This window comes from Physcomitrium patens, chromosome 16, assembly GCF_059467195.1.
Source record: "Physcomitrium patens ecotype Gransden chromosome 16, ASM5946719v1, whole genome shotgun sequence".
NCBI classification, from domain to species: Eukaryota; Viridiplantae; Streptophyta; class Bryopsida; order Funariales; family Funariaceae; genus Physcomitrium; species Physcomitrium patens.
The window spans coordinates 9616909-9637138 of NC_143425.1; the positions used below are offsets into that span (position 1 = coordinate 9616909).

At 36.2% G+C, this 20230-nt stretch overlaps 3 protein-coding genes across 5 annotated transcripts; all 3 read left to right on the forward strand.

Moving 5' to 3' along the window:
* The first annotated feature begins 2305 nt into the window (after nucleotides 1–2305).
* LOC112293174 (uncharacterized) lies at nucleotides 2306–5358 on the forward strand. Its single transcript, XM_024542336.3, has 4 exons — nucleotides 2306–3486; nucleotides 3620–3795; nucleotides 4030–4155; nucleotides 4319–5358. Exons 1-4 carry the CDS (start codon nucleotides 2544–2546, stop codon nucleotides 4826–4828), a joined length of 1755 nt encoding a protein of 584 aa, XP_024398104.1. The 5' UTR covers nucleotides 2306–2543; the 3' UTR covers nucleotides 4829–5358.
* Nucleotides 5359–6059: 701 nt separating this feature from the next.
* Nucleotides 6060–10403, forward strand: LOC112293175 (uncharacterized). Of its 2 annotated transcripts, none has more exons than XM_024542337.3 (6): nucleotides 6060–6650; nucleotides 7114–7367; nucleotides 7609–7905; nucleotides 8342–8740; nucleotides 8919–9257; nucleotides 9904–10403. In XM_024542337.3, the coding sequence occupies exons 2-6, from the start codon at nucleotides 7116–7118 to the stop codon at nucleotides 9976–9978; spliced, it is 1362 nt and encodes a 453-aa protein (XP_024398105.1). In that variant the 5' UTR covers nucleotides 6060–6650; nucleotides 7114–7115; the 3' UTR covers nucleotides 9979–10403. The 2 variants fall into 2 exon arrangements, with proteins under 2 accessions (XP_024398105.1, XP_024398106.1); XM_024542338.3 differs by having other exon boundaries at nucleotides 6181–6650; nucleotides 7126–7367.
* Nucleotides 10404–10840: 437 nt separating this feature from the next.
* Nucleotides 10841–11740, forward strand: LOC112293177 (uncharacterized). Of its 2 annotated transcripts, XM_024542339.3 has the most exons (3): nucleotides 10841–11074; nucleotides 11189–11295; nucleotides 11485–11740. In XM_024542339.3, the coding sequence occupies exons 1-3, from the start codon at nucleotides 10975–10977 to the stop codon at nucleotides 11602–11604; spliced, it is 327 nt and encodes a 108-aa protein (XP_024398107.1). In that variant the 5' UTR covers nucleotides 10841–10974; the 3' UTR covers nucleotides 11605–11740. The 2 variants fall into 2 exon arrangements, with proteins under 2 accessions (XP_024398107.1, XP_073395672.1); XM_073539571.2 differs by having other exon boundaries at nucleotides 11189–11490.
* Nucleotides 11741–20230: the final 8490 nt, after the last annotated feature.

The window sequence follows — 20230 nt, forward strand, 5'->3', positions numbered from 1 at the left end:
AACAATATACTTCACTAGAAAATAAGACACTTATAATAAAAATGTACTTATCATTAAAACAATTGAGATAATGATTAGGTCTATGATTTTTTATATATAGTTTATTATAGAATGGTGGTAAGTGAAAAAAAAAGGTTAAGTTATAAGTTATAGCAAGGCCTTAAGAGTAAGAATAATTGCATTTGTGCAATAGTTAAGCAAATAGACCTTAACATCTTCATTGCTTAAGTATTTAGAATTGGCTACCTTAAAATATTAAGATTGTTTGACAATTTTGCAAAAACTTTTTTTTTTTGTATCTTTACTATATAGAGTTAGTTATCTACTCATTGGCTATAAAACTAAAAGCTCTTAAAAATTGAATAAAAAAGCTTTCAATATGCATTAAGTTAGACTACTAATAAAAAAAATTACTACTATTGTACCACAAATTACACTACAATATACATCAAAGCAAATATTATTAATAATGTCTTTTATAAAGTATCACTCATTAAATATATATTATTAATTATAATCATTAATAATCACTTAAAATTCTATCTATTTTATTATTTTTTATAAATTTATATTTTTATAGTTTAAAAAAATTAGATTATATCTCAAAAAAATTATTTTTATACATACTTTGGTAATCCATGTAATTTGTGTAGATTTTATGTCTAAAGATTTTAAATTTTTTATATCAATTGTCAAGATCATAATTAATTATATTTAATTATATTTTAAATATATGTAGGATATATATATATATATATATATATATATATATTTATATTTACGTAGGATAATGCTACCACAATTTTTGCTATTGCCACTAGAACTTATTCTTATTAAAATAAACTACTGAATTAACAAAAAGGATGAATGTTTTTATCCATAGTTTTATATTTTATATTTTATATTTTTTTGATTATTATAACAATATGCCAAAAAGAGTTGTAGGACATTTTTATTATTCCAAAAATTTAAAATTAGAACTAAACAAACAGTCATTATATAATTTCAGATCATAGCAAGGACTAATACAAAACTTACTAAAATGTGTCCATTAAAATAGGGAGTTTTGATTTTGAGTTTTGAATGTTTAGTTAAAATAAAAATAATGTGTGTTTCCATGTGTTCATCTCTCCTTGCATTCATCTGTATTATATTGTTGTTTATTACACCTCAATGACTGGCTTTAACATGATGTTCATGTAACCAAACTAAATGACCCGATACTAGTTTTTGACAATGTTTACGTATTAGTTTAATTGTTCCAAATAAATTTTTGATTTTTTGCATTATGTTATTTCATCACTTTGAAGATGCTATCAATAAAAAGCTGTATTTTTGTGATCCTCTAGAATTCTATTCAATACCATTTATTGTAATATCATGTTTATATTTGAACTTCTACATGTAAACCCTTCCATACATTTTACTGCATAATGTTTTTTCAGTATCATTTCAAAATTTCTAATCCAAGATGTCAAAATAATAATAATAATAATAATAATGGTAACAATTATATTTATTGAAATACTTAACAAAATAACATGCCCATCAATTGTTTTCCAAGTTTCCATGTATGAGAGGCTAAATAATTTCGCCTTTTTAATATTTTAAAATGGTTTCGTTACAAGTCATTATAATGAGTGGGACCCATCATATCCAAATCTGAAAGTTACTTCATGCTAGTTGATTAATGATAAGGACTTACTAAAGAAGTGTGATATAATCTAGGTTTGTATCTCAAATTAATGACTAAACTAAGTAAATTACACCCAACAACCACATTGACTTACCTCCCTCTCCAACGAATGATATTTTCTTTTTTTTCATCACAAAGTCGTCGAAAAGTCAAATTAGGGTTCATATTGCCAGCGAAAGTAAGTTCCTCGTCGAGACTTTCAACGAAACCCTAATGGAGGAGGGTATTCGTTCCAACCACACAAGTCCCCATCTCAGCTTCACAGCATCTCTGCAATGAAGAAGTACCGACGAGAATCGGGGGCCGGTACTAATCTGCGTCAACTAATAATAGACGGAACGGAGGGCATGTCCACCCAAAGCGTCCTCGTCCAAGAGGCTCCATGGATCTAGAAATATCCAGAGGATGAAGAAGATGCGGAAAAATCTGTGTCAGCAAAAGAAGCGGAACGAAGATTAGCCAATGTCGGGTGCGCATGCCAGTCGGCAGTGAGAAGTGCGAATACTGACATTTTGAGCCCCTTCGCTTTCGTGTGAACGCGGAAATGGTATCCTGCATACAGACCATATTCGTTCTCTTATCGGGGAATTAGGGTTTATGAGCTTCCATTGCCAGCTCTCCTTCTCCGCTTCGTCTTGTTCCTCGCATGCTTGGCTAGGTTCACTCACCTTGTGGTGATGTTCGTAGCGTAGAGGGATCAAAGCAGGGTTGTGAAAAGTTGCAGCTGTGTGTAGATGGCGTCGAATATGGAGCTTTGAGGTTCCTATTTCGTTGCAGTGTGGCGGCTGGGGTGTTTCATCGGAGGCGGATAGGGGGTGCGGCGGCTGAAGTGTGGCGTGGCGTCTAGATGTCGGGAGCAATGGCGCTGGAGGGAGCTCACGCTGACGAGGGGTATGCTAACATCGGCGGACCTAAGGATGGGCCCGTATTGACGATGATGAGCAAGAGGTTGCGCGCGTTGAAAAAGAAGTATAACAGGATCTTGCAGATAGAGGAGAACAAGAGGCAGGGGAAGACCGTGAACAAGGAGCAGGAGGATGTGCTTAAGACGAAAATAGCCATCGCAGCCTTGATTGATGAGTACGAGAAATTGCGGCAACCATTGATCAGTGCGGTCAAGGAGGAGGTGGCGGAGCGGGAGAAAGAGCTTTTGGCTGCTACGTTGGAGCGGAAGCAGGAGGAGGAGAGTGTGTGCGAAGGTGAGCACGAGTCTGCGGCTGCGGGCAATGTGGATTCTGAACCTCGCACGGAGGCCGGGAACTGTGTGGGTGAGGAGGCGGAAAAGCCCGTGGAGGCTCATGGGAGTGGAAGCGGGATTGGCACTTCTGACGAAGCCCACGAAGCTCACCCTTCTGCTACTCAGAGTCAGGATGTTACTGACAGCGAAAAGGAGAAGCTTACAGAGGTGGAGAAGGAGAGCTTCGTGAGGGTGAGTGAAAGTGTCGTCCCTGAGAATGTGTTCTCAGAGGGGGACGTTTCAGACCTGTTGAAGCTTCTGTATTTTTCACATCTGTTTGATGTGAGATCGCAAGGTGAGGCGCCTTCTCTGATGTGGACAAGGGTACATGAAAGGAGCTCTTGCCTATCGTACGATTTTGTTACGGATGACTCAACCACGCCCCTGATTGAAGCTGATCTAGACGCCTTATCATTGTTTGGATCGATGTTGACCTCTCGGCCTCCGAATGAAACATTGTCGCATCGGGATGCCCTGCAACGCTGCATTGAGCATGCTAGACAATGGCTGCGGAACTCGGATCTCGCCATTCAACTGGACAGCCACACCTCTTGTATCCTTTCCAAATGCTCATTTTGATCTCGGTCCTTTTATACTCTAGCTTTCGGGGAGTGTAGTAATGCAGTTCCCTGCCACAATGTGGTTTCGCAATTTTCTATGCAGGGTTCCTTGACTGTTCATCGCAGACTCACGACTGAGAGAAAGGTTGAACAGAATTCTTTCATCTGAATATTTTACGATGACACCTGAGCTGCAAACTGTGAGTCAGCAAACGGCTGCTGCCGCCGCTAGCGCTGCGGGTCAGTATCTTCCCACTAAGGATGTGGATCACATCGTACCTCCCGCGTACTATGTTCCCCAGGTACGTGTTTGTCTCAGGATATAAGACGTCATGGTGATTGATCATGCTCAATCATGACTGAATACGCCTTTTCCCCCTCTTGCCGACTTTTTATTCCCATATGATATCTTATTTTCTCAGCTTAAATGGTAGTATTGTCTCCCGACTAGGGTTGGAGTAAAGAGTGATGTATGTGAGATATTTACAGAACCCTTATTTTCACCTTAATTTTGAGAATGATGGGGAACTGCGCAGGAGCCACAGGCACCTGTGCCACAAATCTATGAGTTCGGAGTATCAGCAACCAATGGAGTTCCACCTACTTCAACTCCTCTGATTTTTATGACTGATAACACAGTGCCAGCTTTTGACATGCCGCAGGTAGGTTGCTCCGTCCAAGAAGTGAATTTTTTTGTCCTAGGATATCATATTCCAATTCTGCTACACTCTAAACAGAGGGTTTTCTGTCCTGTGAATGCTTTCTAAACGTGTGCTAGTTAAATGGTCACTCGTGTGAAGTAATCTGGTCATGTGGGTTGGCCAGTTTGGAAGTCATGGAATTCATGAGGAATCTAACGTTGGAGGTCAAGAAGAGACTCAAGAGATTCAAGCTTCGGAGCCGGAAACCGAGGAGGTCGCAGGAGGCGATGCCCAACCCCAGCACCCAGCACCGCCTCATCATCATCACTACCCTCACCATCAGCAGGGTCCACCACAAGCTGGTGGCAGAAGCGGCGTGCCATACCATCAACAGGGTGGGGGGGGTCCTCAAAGGGGAGGACGAGGTATGCCAGGTGGTTACCAAGGAATGGGTGGTCGGAATGGCGGCCGAGGATACATGAATAATGGGCGTGGTGGTAGAGGACGAGGCGGCATGTATCCCAATGGCGGACGTGGTCAGTTTTATGACCAGCAGCCTGGAGGTTTTCATCCTAGACCTAACGGTCACTACGGTGGTAGAGGTGGACGTGGAGGCAGGGGCGGTATGATGTACAATGGACAACAACCCAATGGTGCTGCCCCTTCTTCTGCAGTGGCTCCAAGCCCTGCCTAAACGTTGAAATAGATTTGTGTGGCTCGGTTCATTCCAGTCATCGAGGTTTTTAGAAATCGGTAGAATTCACAAAATGTTCACATTGCGACGTTGATGGTGACCCTCGTCTTTCTAGTGCTGCTAATTTCTGGAGTATGAACCGTGACACAAGTGAGAGATAATGATCAGGAATGATCTACAGATAGCATTAACCCTTATATGGATGATTTGCTGATGATTTTACGCCGTTTGCCGTTGAGGTAGATTAGCTTTTATTGAAGCTTAAAGAGGTTGATGGCTATTTTTTCGGAGGGGATTTTCCAAGGTTGTGCGAGTTAAGGATCTTTGAGAGTGGATGCTAATCTGCGATACACTAATCCGTTCTTGATGGTGGTGCTCTTTTGTCTTCATTTTTGCAACGTTATTGGAATGTTGCACTAATAAGGAACTGGAATGATGTGTAAATTACCTGAGCCGTATCTTAGATATCATGGCCTAAATTCTGGTCATTTTAACTGTGTTCGGCAGCAATCAGCATCTGCTTTTACGTATTTTTCTGCTGCTCAAGCCAATGAACATAAGTAGATTCTTAGTCTTGTTACTCGTGAATATCGTATTGGAATTGGTGCTGTTCTTTTCATTATATTGGGAATGGGTTGATTTCTCAGATACTTCATATCTCAATATCTCATGTGCTTCATATCTCAATATCTCATGTGCTTCATATCTCAATACTTGGCTGAGATGCGTATTTATTTCGACTTTCGACCGTAGACTTCGTGTTTACGTTCACCACACGGACAATAATATCCTTGAGATACCGATTTTTGGTTACCACCGTTCAACTCGGCTTCATTAGGGTAGGTGAAAAAAAAAAACTTAACTGCTCCAGAGATTACCCCAGCACCGAGGAAGCCGTGGATGTTTTTAACATATTCTCCTAAATAATCCTTGGTGAATATATCTGTCACATCCTATGTAGTTATCAAGTGCGCGCAATGGATGCAGGTTGTAATCATGAATGACTCTTCTTCTCGTCACCAGCTGCCGTTGCTCATAAACACGTTGGTAACTCCCTCGTTATCGTCTCCGCTTCCAAAAATTCTTCGTCTCTACCACACTTACATCTCTGCACACCTCCAAACACGGGTTCGTCACAATGCTTTTACACGAAAACGTTAGTCCTGTTGCGGCTGTTGACTCCTGAATGACATTGGAATTTTTTCACGCTTCGAGGTGAAATCTTTGACACTCTGAATGCCACGTATCTTTGCACTGGCACATCATTTCCTACAGAAGGGCTCAGCTCCCAGACATGCACGTTTCAGCTCTAAGGCTACAAAATAGTTTTCGGCTAGCTGAAAGTTGCCGTCTTGAAACCTAGATCCTTTATCATCCTCGCAGCATTTGACGCTTGAGCACAATGTTGACCAATAGGGTAAACAGCAATTGATACAGCAAGTCCGGCACTTCGGTAGTTCCTAAGAGGGAGGCATAAGCATCATGAAAGAAGTGAGATTAAATTCGTTAACTTGACGTCACCTTAAACACTGGGATTAGAGCGGCCACATGTCAACTCTTAAAGTTTATTCATAACATCCTTCCTTCGTTATTTGAGTGTGACGCAAGTTCTCGCAACTGTGCTGTGGCTTGCCTGCACTGAAACCTAGATTTCGTAGTTTGTGTACCATGGAGCAGTGATTGACTATTCGAGGGGATTCTCCGGGCATCCACCGCAGTAGCGGAGCTGAAACAGGGGTTCGAGTTGTTTTTAATGTAGGTTTTTGAGTGCTTTCAAAGTGTTAGGAAAACACAGTCGGATCAGCAGGGCTTCTTGCTCGGAGTAAGTATCTTAGCTTCCACCCTCGCTTCTCTCATCCTCTTCTTCTGCTACATTTTAGGGTTTCTGAGGTTCGGGTTGGCTTGATGGAGTTGATCTGTAGAGGAAATGTTTTTGAGGGTTAAATTGCTCATTTACTGGTTTTCGTTCGCAGGAGTTGAGTCGTTTACAGAATTTAATTCAAGCGGCATTTTATTTTTGATTTTGCTCTTGAAATTTTGATAGCGTGTGTGATTTTTTCTCAACTAATGTGTAATCCAATTTTCTTTTATAAATTCAAATGCTAGGTCTACTGCTGATTTCCTTGAGCAGGCGTATCAGTTTATCCATTTGAACGAGGGTTTTGTTTCTGGCATCATCATTTGGCATTATCTTGGGTGGTGCTGCTGTTGTTCAATGTTGCCTGTTTGAGAGGTTTAGCACGATTAAATTGCTGATTCTTGCGGTCGTGGTGCACCATTTGAAGCAATGGGTTCAGCTATGAATTTCCAGGTGGTAGTGCTCGCCGGGGGGGTTTCCAAAAAGCTCCATCCGCTGGTATCGAAAGATGTTCCCAAGGCGTTGCTACCGCTGGGCAACAAGCCTGTGCTGTCGTATGTACTGGAGCTCTTGGAGACTAGCAGTTTGAAGGAAATTATCCTTGTGGTCGCTGGAGAAGACGCTGCGCTGTGTGTTAGTAATTGGGTGGCGGAGACCGTCCACGATCGTCTTCGTGTTGAGGTGTGATTATATACCCCTTTTTCCTATTGTTTTCCTTATGTCCTTAACTTCATCTAATGGGTTGCGTCGCATTGCTCGTTTGCTTCGCGCTTTTGAAGCTAGCAAATTGAGAACAGTTACATCCTGTGTTTGAACCCATCTTTTTCTTCACCTCTTTCTCTGTAAGGGGAACGTTTATGATGTTGCAATTAATTTTGTAACCCTAATGTCCGTTACTGAGTCCTTCAAACATTTTACTCAGGTGATTGCTGCTCCGGAGGATTCCGACACTGCTGACGCCTTAAGGTCTGTCATGCACCGCTTGACGGCAGAGGACTTCCTGGTGGTGAGCGGGGATCTTGTCTCGGATGTGCCTATTGGGGCTGTGGCAGCTACACATCGACGACAGGGAGCTTTAATCACAGCGTTGCTGTGTAACCGTGCGTTGCTTGGTTCATCTGAACCTGGTAGTGAGAAGATTAAGCTGCAGCCTGTGTCGGATATTATTGGTTTGGACTCGACGCAACAGCATCTTCTGTATGTAGCTCCAGGCGCGGAGGTTAGTGTGAAAACATCCTGTGTATTCTCTCGCTCTCTCATTCTCTAGCGACTGTTTTGCTCCGGTAATCTTTTCTACCCCCGTACTGCTTCTGCTTGCAAGTCTACGAAGCGATGCAATTGTTAAGGAGGTGTAGAGGACTAATGTGAAAATTGTCATATTTTATATGTCAGAAGAATTATTTTCTCGATGAACCAAGTGTTTTTCATCAAAAGTATGGACTTGGAATAGTACTGGCACTACACTTTTAGGATTAAGTTAGTTTCGTCTCTCTCTGTCGAATAGTCTATACGTGTACATGAGAGACATGGGGCTTTCTGTTTGAGGCAGTGCCATCTTATCGTCTCGTAAGGCTTATCTCTATTTTTTTTATGATTTGTTGTCGTAAAATCGTGACATATCACTTTTAGAACTGATTATTAACCCTTCAATATAGATTGAGCGGGATTTGCGAGTGCGACGCAGCCTACTTCGGGCTGTTGGAAACATGGAAATTCGAACAGATCTTGTGGACGCCCATCTATATGCCTTCAACAGGTTATTGGTTCAGGGTGTTCTGGAGTCTAGACCAACTATAAAGAGCATCAAGCAAGATTTGGTTCCTTACCTGGTAAGAACTCAACTGCGTTTAGGAGTCCCTTCGACAACGGTGGGATCTCCTGCAGAGGATAAGGACAATCAACATCCGCCTTCACTTCCAGACACGGAAGTTTTTGCTCAGTTGCTTCGGTCTTCCCAATGTCAGCATCGTGCTACAGCTTCTTCATCGCCGCTAAAGTGCTGTACTTATATTGCAAGCAAAGGCAAATTCTGCGTGCGGGTTAATTCTTTGCAGGTACGTCTTGAATGTAACCCTGTGGCATGTAGGAACACTAGATCAAGGTTAACCGATTTTGATAATTAGTTCTTTGATACGTTCATGAATGCATTTGTTTTGTAGGCAATACTAAGGGCTGTCGATATCTCTCAAAGTTAAGTGAGGTTGCTTCTAACCCCTACTTGATTGGTGTCAGGCATACCTCGATATGAACAGAGAGATTGCAGGAGAAGCAATCCATCTGACAGGCTATGAAGTTTCTTCCCACAATAATGTCATTCATGAAACGTCACAATTGGGTTGGAAGTCTACTGTGGGCCCTCAGTGTATGCTAGGAGAAGGCTCCACCCTTGGTGAGAGGTGCAGTGTGAAGAGGTCAGTCGTTGGCAGGCACTGTCGCATCGGTTCAAACGTGAAAATCATGAACTCGGTGGTAATGGATTACGTGACTGTTGAGGATGGATGTACCATCCAGAACTCTATCATCTGCAGTAATGCGAATTTGCAGGAGCGGTGTTGTTTGAAGGATTGTCAGGTGCTTATCTTTTCTTTCTCTTTTTCCTGCTATCTATATCTGTGAAAACCTATCTAGAAACAGGTCTTTGGAGGTTGAAATGACATTTTTTTCTGTATTTAGAGAAATGCACCTATATGATTGGGAAGGTAAAAGTTGCTAGTTGGGTTGTCTTTGTGAATGATCAACTACGACATAAGAAATTTGAAGATGTATGATAAACGATGTGGCTGTGAATATGGCATTACTTGTTGCAAATTGATTTTACCTCAACTATAATTGTGGGACTGCTCTTGATATGGCAACCCAAGAGCTTGTCCAAGAAACGCACCACGTTTTATTAAAATATGTTTTGCCTTTTACACTATTGTCTTAAGACATGTCCCTTTCTCAAAATACTTTTTCTTGGGTAATAAACTCTTAGACTTGTCCTACAGCTTGGTGTATGACCCACCCTCAGTCCGCTATTGATCTGAATATCTCAAGGTTTGGTCTGCTGTTGATGTGAATATCTACGTATTTGTCATTGATATTGTAGTGGATGGCATTTGTACTCATAATAATAACGGTTGATTTTCTCTCTTAACCTTTCTCAAGATTTAAAATGGTGAGTGGGAACTAAGTCTGTCGATATACTAAGCTGTTCTCTTTGATTTTATTTATTCAGGTGGGTACCGGTTACATTGTGACTGCCCGATTAGAGCTTAAGGGTGAGGCACTAGCGAAGAAGGAGAAGCTATGAGCTCACAGTTGTGAACAAACAATTCTCAGTTGACGGCATTTTTTTTCAGTCCATGATATCAAGTGCAGGACTTGCCTTTTCCAGAGGTTCTAAGGATGTGGGCCTTCATGCTCCTTGTTCATGTTTCATGTGCAATGTAAAACGAGTCCCCTGAGTGTCAAATGTCTCTATCACCTTCGGAAGCATTGCGATCATGCATCTGGCCTTTCATTAGATGAGTGTACAGTATTTGGTACAACAGGATAGCAGGGATGCGGCCTTCTACATTTACTTAACATTCAACGTATTCATGCAGTCACTACAAGGTCTTCTTAGTCCCATGTTTTGAAGTTCGATACTTTGCTATTACTCAGTTGTGGTGTTACTGGGGTGACCTATATTAAGTACACTTGCATTGCATGAAACATCACTTTATTCTATCTCAATTTCTTGTCTGCATGCATTTTTTTGGATGATGTTACTGGTCTAGTTTTTTGTGTCTCAAGAGTGTGACTTACTAAATATAATCGGTAGGTACTATGAAAATATCCTTATGCTCTGAATATATGTTAGTGGGCATATATCATTTAAAGACGCCTTGGTTGATTTTTAATTGTATTTCTTAAGTGTTTGTAGAATCCATCAAGTTGATTAGAAAATATTTGTTAGAATTTTATAAATAGTGTGTTTGGACCTATTTTAATTTATTAATCACTTCATGTATGTATATTAGCTGAACCGGTGTCGTTGTCACGGAAACTGTTCCTAGAAAACTTAATGTCAGAGATGGAATTGATGATCTCCGTGAAAAAAGACCTATTCCCAGCTGGTTCAATGCCCATGTACTCTCTGTCTCTTTTGTGTTTCATTTAAACAAAGATATGCACGTAAATCTGTAAAAAATCTTTTTATTCAAAGACATTCTGAGTGAAATAAATTCAAGTTTCATTACTAGTATTTGTATCAATAAGAAAAGAATTATATTCCAATGCAGTTCTGTGTTAACAAATAACCAGCATGGATGATAATACGCCTGCCTACGGCTTCGAAAGGGACGACATTTCCTTACTCATGCAAACCTCGACAACATTTTTCAAGGCTTTTCATAACAGTCAAGGTGTATTTCTTCGCTCTTTCCTTGTTCTGTATTCTGGCGATGTCTCACTCATTTGTTAGCCAGTACTGGAAGTCTGTTGCGAATGCGCTTTTCAAAGTTTGCCACCGTGTGCAGAGAGCGAACAGAGTAAACGGGGGCATCGATGCAGTGGAGGACCAATTGCTGCACTACTTTGCACGCTGTTGTCGGAAATTGTGATATTGTGGGCTGTCACTTGTTGGGTGTGCCTCCTTGTCCATGAAGTTTTAAAGACACATTTGAAACTTGCCGTTAATCTTTGTTTCTGTATGCTATTGGCTCCTATTGCCTTGCCGCACATTTTTTTTTACTGCTCTGTGGATAGAGATGAAATGTGTGAGACCTTTCACTCTTCCTGATCTGTCAAACTTCTCACGTCGTACTGTGCACAGTTTTTGGTGGAAAAGATCCGAAGTGGTTGGATATATGTACAAAGTGGGAACTTGATTCTCCATCCCTGCTACCGCAGTTGCCACAGTTGCAATGCAATAACACCGAATCATGCAACTTGAGAGGAGAAGACCAGATGTTGATCACAACAGAGGCGACCACGGCGTCGAGACCTTCAGACACCAATCATTGGGACTGGGTGCATGAATGGAACCCAAACCATGTCGTGGAATTCAGCTCCTGCCAGTTCACGGCATCGACAACGAAGAGTTCAGTGCCACTGTGGACTCCACCTCCAGCGCTTCCTCGTCATGGATCAGTCATTGACAAAGGCAATGGATGGAAACTCATCATCTCTAGAAACACACAAAAACGTAATTTAACAATGCTTGTAATTCAAAATACTGTTCATATGCTTGTAATTCAGTATATGAATTCAGAATATTCAGTCGAAAAAATCAGGACCCCTGCCGTGCCGGCACTTCAGTGGTGCCGTTGTATATAACCTGTTACGACTAAAATTGTGTATGTTCAAATAGTTCGCTCACTGCTGCGTCGGCATGCCATGCACATTCCCGTTGTTCATGCCGCTGACCTCATCAATTCAAAGCACATCAATTCGAAGCAATTTGAATCAATTTAAAGCAAACACATAGACTGCATTGTTTGCCAATTTACCATTCAAATAGTGGCAGCTCACGTTGCAATTGTGTATTTCCAAATTCAAAAATATACATGCCAACAGCAATCATGAAGCGCAATTTGCAGCGGCAACTCCTTGTGGCGTTCTTGCACTACTAAATTCAGCAAGAATCAATACGTAGATAAGTATCACTCTTTGCCTGAAATTCAGCAGTTCAATCTGCACATACACTCAATCCTATCAGGCAACAATCTCAAGCTATAAACTCAGTAAAAAAGCACAATGCGATGAGCAATGCAAAACAATGCTTACAGAATTACCGTAATGACATTCTGACCGTATTTACCGTAATCCGATTGTCATTACCGATTTTGAATACTTTGATATTTAGAATACAGATCTGCCATGCGGCGATACTTAAACGTTGAAACTCAGAAAACACTTTTAATGAAAACAAATTGTTCAACACTTTTGATGAAAACAAAGACACATGCATGCAGCGAACACATTGCTGATATTATACAAAAAAGTAGTTAATTTAGTTTAAGAAATTACTTGTGAAAATATATAAAAAAATATTATATTAAAAAATATATTTATATATTCAAAGATGTACTAAAGTCAATAAATAAATAAATTCAAATATAAAATACAAAAAATAAATTATCTATATTTATCTAATTAAAACTATTGGAAAAACAATATTCAGTATGGAATTTAAATTGTCATTTCTAGGAAGAAGAATCTTGATAGAATAGGAGGAAGTACATTGAAAGAGTGCTACATAAAGTTGACCATGGACAAAAATAGATTGTTGTAGATCCAAACCAACATGCTTTACTGATTGTTCTTGAGATTTGTTTATTGTTATTGAAAAGGCAAGACAAATTAGAAATTGCTTTCTCTTTAAAATAAATAGAAGTTCTTTTGTTATAGAAGTTAATAAAATCCGTGGAATAAATAAAAAGTTTCTAGCAAATTTTCCTCCAAGAATTCCTACTTCAAGAACTTGATCCATTAGTCATATAATTACTTATTAGATTCCATTACAAAGTCCTTGGCTAGGAACAATATTTCTTAGTAGCATCAACGGAGTCTCAATCTTAAGACAAAGCCTTGATCTACGCATTCTAGATGGATTAAGTGACTTGATGAATTTGACTAGATGAACATAATTGTTGTCAATACCATCTTCAACAACAACTTCATTAGTACTTAAATATTCTTGTTCTTCTTTGGAAAATATGGCCATAATTTTCTCATTAATATCTTTTACATGATCATTGTGTACGGATAAAATGATTCTATCTCTAAAGAAGACATCATTTGCTATATTGACTTCTGCCAGCCTTGGATAAACAACATCTACTAAGGTCATTCATTTTTGATCAATAAACATGTGATCAAGAAGCTTAACTACATTATCAGGCAATAAGTTTGTATCGTTTTCAATTTGGCAAGTAAAAAAATAGAAATATTAGTCAATAATTATATAACCATAAAAAATTCAAATGGACCACCATATATTTATATATATATATATATATATATATATATATATAATGTGTGTGTAAATTCTATACTTGAAGAAGCTAATTAGCAAACTCAATATCTACTTGAAGTGCTCCCAAATTCAATCTCATATTTTCTTTTAATATATGGATTTTTATTTGATGTCAAAGTGTTGAATGTCAAAAAGATGCTGCTACAATTTCTTCTCGAGTTCTTTTCACAATTACTCAAAATATTTGGCAAAAATCTCTACCAAAAAGTATTGTAGCTCCTTCAAATGGATAATCAATATCTTGAATATCTCTAAAAGAAAAATCAACTATCTCACAACAATAACAATATTGCATTGGAAGTTCATCCCAAATAATAAGCAAAGTTTGGCAAATAAACTCAACATGGTCAGAATTCTTAATGATTGAACAAAAAGAGACTTTGTTACAATGTAGTCAAATCTTGAAGATAGAATGGGCGGTTCTTCTTCCCTCAAGTAGCAATGTGGCAATTCTTGATGATGCAACACATATGATAATCTTTTGCATCAATCAAACTTTAGTTGCCAAAATATTATAGAAAAATATCTTACAAGTTCTTGCAGGTCCGTTTAGAAAAAACATGAGTCCATATTCTTCTATTATAGATGCCACAATATCATCATATGCCTTTCTTTGTTCAAGATTTAATTGTAGAATATATTGCTCTAAATTTATTCCTAATTGTTGAATGTCCTATGCTCTTTTTTCAACAATAAATCAATTTTCATTAACTGTTGCATTCTAATTATTTCTTAGTAATGGCATTAGAGGAAAATGTGCAAGCATTCTATCAGAGTCTTGAAAAATCTTATCTAGCAAGAAAAGTCCAAAATCCTTGATTTGTTCCTCTATTGGATTACTAATTCCATGTTTTCTTTGCAAATGGACATTGACATCATCTAAGGTGCTTTTCCAAAATCTTTCCCATAGGTTTAATGGATTTAGCAGATTTCCATGTAACAACAAAATAGCAAATAATATCCTCAATTGAAATCCAATTTGTATTTTTGATGCCTCTTCCAAACATTGTTGCCACTCTTCATCATCTTTAAGCAATCCTAAAGCTATACATGTACTTTTAAATGTTGGATAAGAGATTCCATGAATAGACTTTAAGTGCTCAAATGATTGTGGATCCTTAATGTAGATTAAAAGAAGCCTCAAATAATATCTTTCTCCCATTGCAAGATTTGCAAAACATAATCTTTCAATAGCAAATCCATATTTTCTTAATGTCTACATCCTTCTTGTCTTATGCCAAATAAAACTTTGTAGAAATTATTGATATATATATTGTCTTGCCATTGCAATTATTACACATATCTCAAAAAATAAAATTAATGTTGTCTTTTGTCTTTCAGTACATTTTAAAATTGCAGTTGCCTTGTCATTTGGATTATATACCACTTGATGTATTCCTAGAAGATAAACGGCAAAATAAACAATATTTGGCATTTCTTCATGGATCCACATGCCAAAAAGTCTCCAAGTAGCCTCCAGAGCTCCAATGTATCTTGCATCCAAATATTAATTGATCTCATCTTGTTGATTTTCAAATTGCATTGTAATGTGATTATGGCCCTTATAGGTGTATTTGTCGATATACTTGACAGTACAAATAGATGCACATACCTCAACATTAATATGATAATTATACTTCTAAGATAGTTTTGGATAAAATGGAATAATATCCATGTTATCAACAACCATTCCTCAAACTTCAAACATTCTTCTATCATTTCTTCATCAATATTGAGGATATCCATTGGCATCCATTATTGTTTCTTCTACAAATACCTTTGGATAATTCTTTATACAACGACCATCTTCCATACAAGGAGCTTGAAGATTTCATATTTTACATGGACCGTATACCATGTATTGTAGAATAACTTCAAATAGCTCTCCATCATTGTCTTTAATTAAAAACTCTGCAAAAACCATACAATCTACATCTCCAATGTATCTAATCTTGCTTTCTCTATCCAAAAAAATCAAGATGTGTATGTGAGGTAGATATCTCTTTTGAAACTCAATGGTATAAACATGTACAACAACATGACTAAAGACAAATCCTTTCTTTATATCTTCCATAATTGCACGTTTCTTGAGCTCAAATATACCCACAACCAAATTTGGCCGGTCACTTGCTTGTTATCCTTGAAGCAATTCATTCTCAATTTCTGACCATCTTGGATTTGCGATCACTATCATAAAAATATCAAGATGCTGATAAAACCTTGTAAATGCCATAGAATTTTTAAGTATTTCTATCATATGACTTGCACTTCTAATATGTGATGATAGAAGTAAGATCTTACATGCTAAATTATTTAATTCATATTATCCTTCTTCATGCACAATACTTTGATGAGTTATAACAACATCCACCAATCCTTGGTATAAATCACCATGTAGATTTCCTTGATTGTAACATAGATATCACAAATGTGTTTGCTCAATTGTTGTCTATCTTTCAACCATAAATTCTTGTAATAGCTTTCTTCCATGCAAAATCGTGGAATACTCGATAGGCCTTAAAAAAAGTCAATAAGCAAAATAATCCATTTGTGTAAGGTTGTTGCCTCTCCTATCTTCTTGTCCAATTCTTCTCTTTCTTCAATAATATACATCACTATTTTTTGTGCCCTTAGGTTAAGATGTCATCCAAGGGTTCTATGTAGAAAAGAGAGAACATAGTGAAGGGGCAAATAAGCAAGATGAGCTTCATGAATCCTTTCTAATAGTCCATTACTATGTAGGCAAATAATAATATCACGAAATGCATTATGCTCCAATCCATCTCTAGGCAATATTATAGCAATTTCTTCAAAAGAGGTAGAAAGATTATATCAGCATTTATTGCTCTCATTCATAAAGTGCAAAGAAACAATAAGATCTACTTCCACTACTCCTTCATTCTCAGCCTGAGATAGTATTTTAAGTGCCTGTCTATATCATCCTATAAACATACTATTCTCCTTCAAAACTTCTCCAATTTTCCACATAGTTTGGCTCAATAATCCACAATTACGACTCCTTTTTCTAACTTGTCCAAATGATGCATCATAGATATAGAGTTGTGCATAACTTGGATTGATTCCTTCTTCTCGTGACAATACTCTTGCTGAATGGTGCAACTCTCTATTTATTCTAAAATTGTATGGAATATTTCTTTGAAGCACAAATTGATCAACGTTTGCACCTAAGGACATAAATGCATATGCAACATTATATTGATGGATGTTTTCTCGAAACTCCTTTGTTCATACATCTTGGTTCTCAAATAAGCATTTCAAAAGTAAAGGTGGAGAAAGTAGAGATGGTAGAGAAACTTTTCCTTGACAACAATCTTGTCCAAATAATGGCAACTCCCTTGGCGACTAGACTAAATGTTCATTAAACCAATGCAATATGTTACAATGAACACACAAAACATTCATCTTCCCTAAATTATGTATGGCTTCAGCACTTATAACTATTTCACCTTCTCTTTATATTCTCACATGTTCCCTATCTTGTCGTTGAGTAATTGCTCTTTGATTCATTGTTAAAAGTGGACCATTCATAATGGCATGGGTTCTACCAAATAATTGGAGTAAGCTTGTAAGTATCAAAATTGTACCTCTATAAAATTCCAATAAAACCTTATTACTCAAGTATTTTAGTAAAATTTCATAGTACGTATAAAATGAATATGAACACACACAACTTAATTAGTCAAATTATGATGCCACAATGCTTTAACAAAAATATTCTACATTTATACATTCCTACAAATTACAATTATACATATTTTTATAACAACTTTTTATAACAAAAAACTTAATTTTTTCAAAATATTACATTTTACAAATCAAAATGAATAAAAAAATGAATAAATATTTAATTATATATTAAAATATATATTATTATTTATTTTTTAAAAAAATATTTTTTATTATTTTTTTAAAAAAATATTTTTTATTATTTTTTTAAAAAAATATTTTTTATTATTTTTTATTTATTTATATGCAAAAATAGTTAAATGTATATATATATATATATATATATGTATTTATACATATGAAGTTGAATATAATTTTTTTTTTTTTTATTTAAGAGCAAGAAATAAAATTCCTACAATTTAATTTTTGTACATCAATTCTTGTTGTAGTTGATAATACTCCTATAATTCCAATAAAACTTTATTGCTTAAGAATTTTGTTTACAACGAAGATATAATATGAAATGTAATATACTAAATGTAATATAAAAACTATGAAAATTGTAAAAACTATAAATATAACTATAAAGATAAAAACTATAAAAAATTAACTATTTTTGAAAAATTCTTTAAAATAAAAATTAAATAAAATAATAGTAATAAATAATGATAAATAACCAATAAAATTTTAATAATAAAATAATAATAATAATAAATGAAATTTTTATCTTAAAAATAAATATTATAAATATTATAAATTATAAAAATATTATCTTAAATTATAAAATATTAAAAGTCCAGTTTTATGCACACAGCTTCAGTCCAATCCACATTTCACCAGTCCAACAACAAATCCAAACATAAAAAAAAAAAAAAAAAAAAAAAAAAAAACATAATAAAACAAAGAACAAACAAACAGACAAACTCAAAAAGCGAAACAGAAACACAAAAACAAAGCACTATATTATAAAAACAAAAAATTCAATGCAACATTAGTATCGAAAGAGTTACGAAACAAAATTTTCATTCCACATTCATGCAACATCTAGAACAAAATCCTACAGACAATCCAGTTTCACACACACACATACAACCCAACAATATTTTTTTTTGAAAATAAAAAAAATTAAAAATCCAGTTTTATGCACACAACTTCAGTCCAACCCACATTTCACCAGTCCAACTACAAATTCAAACATCAAATCAAAAAAAGGAAAAAAACAAAACAAAACAAAGAACAAACAAACAAACAGACAAACTCAAAAAGCTAAACAGAAACACAAATTTTTCAATATTTCAGCAATACACACCGCAATATATCACGGCAATATCATAAAATCATAAAATATCATAAAATTAGAACTCCAGTCTCCTCGAAGAAACTTCCACCACACAATTGGAGTAAATGAATACATCCGTAACAACAGCAATTTATAAGTACAAAAGTTGCTTCGAGCAGCAAGATCGTAAGTCCATGCTGCTGCTTCTTCCTTAATGGGACAACAAAGAAAATTCCCAAAAGCAGGATCCACAATGAACCCGTGTTGTTAATCCACGATGAAATTCTTCTGAAATTCTGATTGCAAAGCACAATGATAATAATTCGTAATTCATAAATTTGACAAAATACCAATGTTTGAAATACACAGAACACATTGCTCTTACTCGAAACTCAAAACTTAAACACATGCTGAGTCGTCCCCGATGTATTTGCCTTTCCAGTGTCTATAGTAAGAAAAGCATAAATGTGAGGAGGAGAAAATCAATGTGAAACACCATGAAAAACACCCTGTAAAACTCCCCGATCAACTGTAAAACGGGTTGTGAAAACAGTTTTGATGAAAACAAAGGCACATCCATGTGGAGAAGGAGAGCCACCACTTGTCTCCTTGAGCAATCTTAATATATAGACAGTATGTGTGTTTCAAAAGTATAACATGTGTAGCTAGAAAGTATGTTAAAATTGGAGATATTGATTAAAAGTGACTTGATTATTTGACATAAAATTGAAGTTTAATAATATTTGATTTGATAGTTAATAACACTGGCATGCTTGGTCATTGGAAGAAATTTTATTTGCTTTTGTAGGTCCAAAGATATTTCTTTCATGGCCCTATCTCCCCACTTTAATTTTGATGTCATATCTTTTTGCTTTCTACTTCTTCTTGCCACCTCATCTACATTACCTATTTTAATTGCCTCCCTTTTTTTGTTTCTTCTTTTTATCCAATCATAATTTTAAGTGCCTCCATGTTCTTGTTTCTTTATCTTGCCTCTTCTTTTGTTCTTAATGCCTCTCCTTTGACAATGCTTTTATTGTTCCAAATTTTTCCATATATTTGATTTTAATTAATTCTACTTTTTGATCATTTAATTTATTAAGTGTACCTTTGAAGCTGGAAAGCAAAAAACCTACATCTTTCCACCATAGTGTAAAGTGTGTTTACTTTCAAATTGTGTCAAAAATAATAGCATCTATTAATGGATTATATTCATACAATTCAAATTTAGACTTACAAATATTTTATGTTAAATTTTAGATTCATAGATTGTTGTAAATAACACTTGAATTTTCTACAATAAAAAGAAGTAGAAAGATAAAAATCAAGAGATGACATAACATTAGAATAATAAATATTGAACATTAGATTATTTAATGATATAATTTATTAGACCAAAAAATAAATAAATAAACAAATAAAATCTTCATTTGACTCTGCATTTGATAACAAGGGTTCAAATGAAATGTGAAGATTGTGTATTTTATTTTTAATATGGGCTCAAAATTTCTTGCATGGGTTTTGTAATGGTACAACAAGCTATTTTTTTCATTGCATTTCACCATCATGTTCGAA

Excerpts from the sequence above, each read along its gene's own strand:
- LOC112293177 (XM_073539571.2), top strand. The coding sequence starts at position 10,975 with ATGGATGATAATACGCCTGCCTACGGCTTCGAAAGGGACGACATTTCC. Across the intron at positions 11,075-11,188 it reads GGCTTTTCATAACAGTCAAG|AGAGCGAACAGAGTAAACGG; the intron begins GTGTATTTCTTC and ends CACCGTGTGCAG.
- LOC112293174 (XM_024542336.3), top strand. The coding sequence starts at position 2,544 with ATGTCGGGAGCAATGGCGCTGGAGGGAGCTCACGCTGACGAGGGGTAT. Across the intron at positions 3,796-4,029 it reads CCGCGTACTATGTTCCCCAG|GAGCCACAGGCACCTGTGCC; the intron begins GTACGTGTTTGT and ends GGAACTGCGCAG. Across the intron at positions 4,156-4,318 it reads CAGCTTTTGACATGCCGCAG|TTTGGAAGTCATGGAATTCA; the intron begins GTAGGTTGCTCC and ends TGGGTTGGCCAG.
- LOC112293175 (XM_024542337.3), top strand. The coding sequence starts at position 7,116 with ATGGGTTCAGCTATGAATTTCCAGGTGGTAGTGCTCGCCGGGGGGGTT. Across the intron at positions 7,368-7,608 it reads ACGATCGTCTTCGTGTTGAG|GTGATTGCTGCTCCGGAGGA; the intron begins GTGTGATTATAT and ends CATTTTACTCAG. Across the intron at positions 9,258-9,903 it reads GTTGTTTGAAGGATTGTCAG|GTGGGTACCGGTTACATTGT; the intron begins GTGCTTATCTTT and ends TTATTTATTCAG.